This window comes from Vollenhovia emeryi, unplaced genomic scaffold (assembly GCF_000949405.1).
Source record: "Vollenhovia emeryi isolate VEMERY1.0 unplaced genomic scaffold, V.emery_V1.0 DF940070.1, whole genome shotgun sequence".
Lineage (NCBI taxonomy): Eukaryota > Metazoa > Arthropoda > Insecta > Hymenoptera > Formicidae > Vollenhovia > Vollenhovia emeryi.
In genome coordinates, this window is record NW_011966296.1 from 3,631 (window position 1) to 11,432 (window position 7,802).

General features: G+C 46.5%; 2 protein-coding genes across 2 annotated transcripts in view; both read right to left on the reverse strand.

Annotated features, from left to right (window-relative positions):
• Positions 1–2,066: 2,066 nt before the first annotated feature.
• LOC105556376 lies at positions 2,067–3,206 on the reverse strand. Its single transcript, XM_012003464.1, has one exon. The coding sequence runs from the start codon at positions 3,204–3,206 to the stop codon at positions 2,067–2,069; it is 1,140 nt and encodes a 379-aa protein (XP_011858854.1).
• A 4,126-nt stretch (positions 3,207–7,332) lies between these two features.
• The window catches only part of LOC105556377, a gene marked incomplete at its 5' end in the record, with an annotated part of 1,160 nt that continues 690 nt past the window's right edge, over positions 7,333–7,802 (reverse strand). Inside the window, one exon of the mRNA XM_012003465.1 lies at positions 7,333–7,802. Within this exon, the coding sequence (XP_011858855.1) occupies positions 7,345–7,802 (458 nt within the window).

A 7,802-nucleotide genomic window follows, 5' to 3' on the forward strand; every position in this document is an offset into this window, starting at 1 on the left:
CGTATCCGACTCCCACAGACTGGCGGTTAGATGGGACGTTTTCGCGGGTGAAGAATAGTTTAATAGCGCCTCGATGTACGCGCGGTATGCGTAAGCGTTGTTTGGGGGTGACACGAGCTTTTGATTGAAGTACACGTCGATTTGATTGAACATGGAGTGTAATAGATGATTTACGGGGCCTACTTTGTACTCGACGGTGCCGGCTGTACCGGCGACTCCTCCTCCTGCTCCTCCTCCTCCTCCGCCCGCTAGAGGGGAAGAATCTACGCGTATGCGAAGACTCAGCATGGTGTGAGTGAGATCGAGGTAGTCTTCCCCGTGACCGGGTATGACGAATTCTATAGGCGTGTCGTCCGCGAGCAATGTCACGGGTTTGTAATAAATCCATTGTGAATTCTCGATGCTGGTTTGCGTGGGGGGTAAAGAAAGAGATCGCTCTTTAGACACTCGCTCGAGTGAGTGTGAAGAAAGGACATGCTTATCCCCTCTCCTCACTGAAAATTCCTAGTCCGTGCAACGGTTAAGAGAAAATTTCGGATACGCTGCGTTTGCTCTTGACCCTCCGGCGTCTCGCGGCGGCGCCCCCGACAGCCGATTTTTTAGCCTTTCTACCTGACGCGGGGGGTTTTTTTTTCTTCCTTGTCGACTTTATGCTCGTTCTTTTCCTCCGCCCGGACGACGCGGATTTTTTCCCGTTCGTTTGTCGACGACGGGGACGACGACGCTGCTGCTGTTTACGTAGAGTCGACGCGACGCGACTGTCGAGAGTGTCGAAGGGAAACTGAAGCGCCGGGGTTTTCGCGGATATTTTATATCCCGATCCCGTCATCAGGCTGGTTATTTTTTCTTTGACTTTTCTCTTGAGATTTCTACCCGATTCCTCGAGTCGCATTCTGACCGCTTCCTTCAACGGAGTATTATTTTCGACATCCGAGATCACATTAACACCCGCGCGCAAAGCTTCTTTGCCGACCGCGCGGATGCTTCTACCCAGGTAGGGAAGTACCTTCCTGAATAACCCCCCGAGAAAACTGCCGATTCCGTGGCCCCGTTGATACGGTGCCCCGACGAAAACGCGTGGAATTCCCCCTCGCCGATTGCTTAGCGGGTCGTAATATTCGTACTCCGCCATGGCGCGGAACTTATTCTATATCTTCTTTCGCGCGCGCGCGCGCGCGGCGTTGCGGGGGATGCTGTTACTCGAAACGTCTAAAGTGTAATGTCACCGTCAGCGTTCCGGATTGGAATGGAAATCTTTTTCCAAGTTGATCTATTATATCTATTTCAATTCTGCGGAAATTTGTTTGTCGTAATGGAATATAATGCGGGACGGCGAAATGTACCACTTGATTCGCCGCGTAGGCGTAATAATGATTGTGATCATGCAACTCGAGCGGTACTATTCGGAGAAGGGGAGTTCGCACATCTCCCGTTATATAAGGCTCGCAAATATCGCAATAAACGAAGAGTTTATCGGGGATTCCGCGCAACAAACCATGAGGCTCGCTAGAAAAGAAATTAGCATAACGAGCGCCTTGCGCGGTTTTAAAACCGAGTTTGATAAAATGCGCTGTAAAAGTTTCTTTGGAATTGGGTTTAGTTGCCGTGAGCGTGGTATGGTTAACACCCTCCGCGTTCCTCACGACATACCCGACGCCGAGTATTTGTAGAAGATTATCGGAAACGTGCATATGATGAATCAGCTCGCACTCGTCCCCGCAGTTAATGCTAAAGTAGATTTTACCGCCGGGGGTGTTTTCCAAATAAAAATGCGAATCGACGTTTTGAAACTCCTTATTAATCACGGCGATAAGGTCGTCGATATTTTTGTAAATACCATTCGGTATTACGCCCTCCGTCGACGAGTACGGCGCGTCCTTCTTTAGCGCTCGATCTTTTTAATATCGACGAAAGTGATGATATTTTCGCCGTGATTTATGTGCAAAAAAGTAGCGGGAAATTGAATCTCGCTGAGCGCGACTTCCCATTCGCCGTGCAAGTGTAGAGTTTGCGGTAATTCCGTAGTGAATGACGCGGTTGTATTGTTCGGGAAATAACGCATGCTGCTATTGCTCGGAAGGACCAGGAGAAATTGATCTTCCCTCATCTTGAAGAGATGTTAAATTTGAGGCGGGGATCCAAGAATCGAACTTGCTGGGATAGCCGCGCCAACTAACGAGCAGCTGTTTATTAGCGCCGCGTCCCCTGCTCTCTATCACGCGATCGACGATGAACTCTTCCTCGCTCAGGTTTTTCTCGACTCTGGCTAATTCTTGCTCGTAAAAAATGCCATCTATGGTCTCGCCCGTTAAATCGCTCAACTCGTACACAGGCGGTTTTCGCCACTCGAGAATGCGATGAATTCGGAATATCTCTTCGCTCCAACGGGCCTCGTAGCCTTTCTCGAAAGCGGCTTTTGCTCTACTGATCCGAACGAGTTCGCCGATGCGATATTTAACCATTTGTTTCTTCTTCTTCTTCTTCTTCTTCTCGTCATTCCGCCGCCATCGTCGGCTTATATTTTCACGCGCGATACGGGCGTTTTCGCGCGTAACGATCGCCGGCTGCATTCTGGTGGACGAATGACGGGTGTGATTGTAAGCGCTTACGATAGCCTGCAGAACATCGCGGTAACGTCGCGTATTTTTATGCGTGAAATAACGCCACATTCGTTCTTTCAACGTTCTGTTAAACCGTTCGACGACGGCGGCTTTGACATCTGGATTACGGGCTACTCGAAAACGAATGCCCTTTTCCTCCAGAAACCGTTGCAAAGCCTGCCCGATAAATTCCTTGCCTTTGTCCGTTTGCAGGTAGACCGGCACGCGGCCTTCGTTTCTCGAGAGCACGCGTTGAAGGGCCTCCGTTACGCCTTTACTCGTTTTATCGCGTAACGGCTCCACCCAGGCGTATTTACTGAGCACGTCGATAATTACCAAATACGAATAGCCGTCGTTGTAACTTTTGAGATTTCGGAGTTCGATCAAATCGGCCTCCCACAGGTCGTCGATATTCGTTACGTTGTAATGCAAGCGTGGAAATTTCCGGCGCAACGGACGATGCAGCGTGTACGCGTCTTGCGATTCGAGCCATCGTGCGACCCCGTTACGGGAGAATTTTGGTTTAGCGGCGCGATACAGATTATCAGTTACCGAATAGCCCGCGTAATGTCGCGGATCGTAGTAGAATTTTTCAAGGTCCGTCATTTTTTAGTTCAATTTACGCCAATCGAGTAACGTCTTTTTGTCACCGTCGTCGATGAGGTTGTATTCGGAGTGGAGCTCGCAGCAGCGCGACGTTGCCTAATATTTGGAGAGCCGCGGGCTAATAATTCCTTATTTTTCACCAGTATCGCGGGGGTGTTTAAGACGCGTAGTAATCGCGCGAACTGATCTCTCCCCGCTGCTTTCACGGTTTTTCTCTCGCGCATCGCGTCGTTTATCAGGTCCGCGATATTCGAATTTTTTACGACGTCGCCGTCTATAGTCACGACTCCGCGCTCGTCCCAGCTCATTCTAGCCGGCACGGCTTTATCGAGCAGATGCCTCATCAGCAGACGCGCGTGGGCGCGATAAGATTTCGGTACGCTTTCCACTATTCTCGCGGCGCTCTTCGGCAGCTCGAGATCACGCGCATCGTTTCTCGCCGCCGCCGCCGCTGCGATACCGCTAGAGTGCGAAGGCCTAATGGATGAGATCGGCGTGAGATCGACGCGGGACGTCTCGTCCGTATCCCCCGTTGCCTCTTCCTCCCCCTCCTCCTCCTCCTCCTCCTCCCTCGCTTCTAGCGTATCATTGTCCACATTTTCGGTTTCTTGCTCTTCGCCGTTGCGAGCGTCATCGTGATTTCGTTTTCGCGCCGTATGGACAAAGTGGAGATATCGCCAGAGTACTTCTTTATACATTTTCCATTTCTCGCCCGCGTCGAGCGGATAGGACGAGTTGAGAATGCGCCGCATCTCCGCATCGAGTCGGGATAGGGGGGTTCCGGGGGTACGCACGGAGTTATTAGTGCTTTCGTCCGAATTTCCCGGCATCCTGTCGACGCTGTTGCTGCTGCTGCTGCTGCTGCTGCTGCTGGGGGTGGTAATCAGCGGTTGTCGTTGTTGTAATTGTCGCTGCATTCTCTCGAGATTCTCCGTAGAAATTAAAACCATCTTTCTCGCTCTTTCCCCCATGACTCGATTTTAATATCCCGGCCCACCGCCGATAATATGCGATAGCAAAGCCGCCAGTATGGGCCCGATAATGTAGGGTAAGAATCCGCCTCGCTGCACCAAGAGCTTTCTCTTTTCCTTCCAATTACCGCGCTCGGCCGCGATGCGGCGTAGCGTCGTTTTGTATTTGTTCAGACGCTTTTTTTCGCGCTGTTCGAGCGGTACGTTACCCTTGAGTGTATTGTAAACGCACTCGCGAATACAGCGCACGAATTTATCGTCTGCGTTTCGTAGGAAGTGCGCACGTTGATTTTTGTTCAGATGGCACAACGTCTCGAGAAGACAGACGTTTCTCCGTCCGATCGAACGTCTGGCGGTTTTCGTAGCTCTGTTCTCCTCCTCCTCCTCTTCCTGCTCCTCTTCCTTCTTCGTAGCCTTCTCTTTCATCGCGAGAAAATCACGCGACTGATCCGTGCGCACGCCATGTACGCTGTTTTATACGTATCCGTTGGAGAATGATTTACGCGCTACGTAGACGTAATGCGCCTCGTCATCGGGAAAGATGCAGGTGCGAAATCGATATTCGTCCGGAGTCGATTGTTTCGGATCGAGCAGTAGATAGCCGTGCGGTCTCGACGTGGCGTCGTAGTAGGCCTCTTCTAGAAATTTCGGATCGTCGGGCGAGACTTGCCCAAATGACGAATTTGGGCGCGATCGCGAGGATTTTTAAAAACGACGATGTAATTCGCGTTGAGAGATATGTCGCGTTGCCCGCGTCCCTGATGGAAAAGATTTTGAGAGATGAGAATCACGCTGAGATTCTTATGATGGCTGCCTTTGGTGAAGAGATCCACGATCGCGTCGCTCGACGACGATTCCCTCATAAGATCGTCGATTATCAGCAATTTCGGGGAAAGCGGATCGTTCGAATAATCCTCCGGACGTGGCAAACCCTCGCGAAATTCGATAATATTTTTCCCCGTTGCACGTATTCCTCGCGCTTCTTTCCCTCCCTCTACCACCTCTCCCCCTCCCTTCTCCTCTTCGTCGCGCTGTAATTGACGGTAGGCGTCTTGCCACTCGGCGTAGTAGAACAAAACTCTCTCGAAACGCACGTCGGACACGCGAGATAAATTCCGGAGAAAAGTCTTTACGAAGATCGTCTTCCCGCATCCGGTGGGTCCGCATACGATCGCCGTCCAGGGATGTTTCCATCGCACGTCCATTTCGCGAAATGATCGGCGTGCGTGCTCGCGCGGCTTTGAAAAAGAAAAAGAAATATCCCCCCTTTCCCCCGCGAGGAAATTAGCCTATCGGTGGCGGCGGCGGCGGCGGACGCGTGCTCGCGCTAGCGCACCCGCGCGTATGCTCGCGCTAGCGTACGTATGCTCGCGCTAGCGTACACCCGCGTACACTAGCTAGCGAACAGCACACCGCGACGTCGATTAGCTGATTCGTGCCGCGGTGGGACGCGGGCGGCGACGATCAGCTGATCCGAGCCCGCGCGCCACGACAGGCTTATCCGCCGCCGCGTCGCGTATAGGCTCGTTGCGCGCGCGCGCACGCGCGCGATGCGACCGAAAAAACTTACGGATGAGAAAGAAAATAATTTTCGCAGGAAATAATTTTTAATTCGGGAGGAGAAAAGGAAATGCGTACGAATAATAAAAAAGGCTTTCTTACGTTTTAAATATTTTTTAATATTCGATGGAAAACATGAAAAAATTTTCAGTATTTAAAAAAATCCGTTTTTATATTTTTGCGTATTCTTACAAATACTTGCTCGCTACAATAAAATTATACATTAATATTCTTATATTTATACGATACGGTGATTGATGAATGCGTGATAAAAAGTATTAGATTTACAAATAATATGCTTATTCTATTGTTACAATTATTTCAATATTTTACAATTTCTATACGGTTATGTGTGGCGGAAAACTCGCTGGCGTTCAACGCGAGACGACGACGACGACGACGAGAGAAAGAAGATTGTTATTCGTCGGGGGGTTCGACGACGACGCGGTAGCCGCACAGTGTTGCGCAGCGCCCGATTTCATTGACAAAAATCAATATTTGAAATCTATTCAAGATATCGATCTAAAATTTTACATAAATATATTACATACGGAAACTAATGTTTTGTTTATGATCACTGATCAAATTTAAAATGATAAAAACAAGGGGAAAGGAAAATATTGCGGAAAACGTCATATACTTATTATTTATTACAATGTTACTTATTTCAATATTATTTACTATTATATACTTTTATTATTAAAAAATATCAATAATATATAACATTATTATAACATTATTTAATTATTACTATTATTATTATATTATAGCTTTTAAGTTATTAACACATAATATAAATTAATTTTTGCAGTTTTTACATTTCTGCTTCAAAAACGTTTTACCCACTAATTTCTGGTGAATTCAATAATGCAAGAACTTCAGGAGGAAAAGGAGAATTCTTCTTCGGAGGCAATTTTCTTAGAGATGACAATAAGGGATCTGAGCTCTGGAGAAGTAAATGAAGTAAATCTTCATTGGTTTCTTTCCGTGACATTTTCCTAGTATTAAATTCTCTAATTTTTTTACAATCTTTGTTTCTTGCCTCTTGTGCTTCTTCAGAAAATTGACCAATGGGCAAAGGTGCTGACTTTACTATGTGCGGTCCATGAATAAGAATTTTATGTATTGTAGCAGGCATTTTATACCATGGGTACAATCTGACGAAATCTTTGGCTGTTTGCAAGCAGTAATCTTCAAAAAGTTTTATATTAATTTCATAACCAGAACTTAAAGTTCTAAGAACAATATTGAAACGTGTAATCAAATTTTCGTCTAATCCAGTTATTTCTGCTGATAGTCTTGGCTGTGAAAGAAAGCGTCTAGCAGTGTTGCCATCATTAGACGACCCAAAACCTGGCTTTGGTTGGTCCACTATTAAATTCATTCTTTCTCTAAAAGAATCTTGAATAGCTTTTTTGCGATCTATAAAATTCTTATCATTTTTATTTACTCTCCACTTTTGATAATGCAGTTTGTATGCAATATGTAAAAGACACTCAAATGATCTAATCCAACCATGAAGAGTTGATAAACCGAAGGCATAAGTTTCAGTCTTTACTGGTCTTTTCAAAATTTGATCGATATCATTCATATCATTTGGCTTTGCATCACATATGTAACACATGGAAGACACACATGGTAACACATGAAGTGCTAGTTATAGCATTTGCAACTTTTCCATCAACCATAGTGAAATGAAGACGGTGCGATACAATTACATTCAAATCTAACAAGCAAACTTTGGTACTTTCCAAGTTTTCTATTTGATTTTCAATTTTGAATTTTGTTTCCTGAATCAGCTGAACACTTTCCTTAATAAACTCAAATTTGATTGGTCTACAAAATCGAGGACTAGATGGTCGCGGATTTTGCCAGATTATAATTTTATTTCTACATTCAGTACGAACAAACAATTGCAGGGGAACGATTGAAGTCACAAAAAGAGAAGAATCATCAAAATTAAGAGACGGCAAAGTTTGCTTGTAACGATTATAGCCAGAACTGCCATCGCAGCCCCATTTACTTAAAAGAGTCAAATTTTGCAGATAATTAAATGAAAGACTCA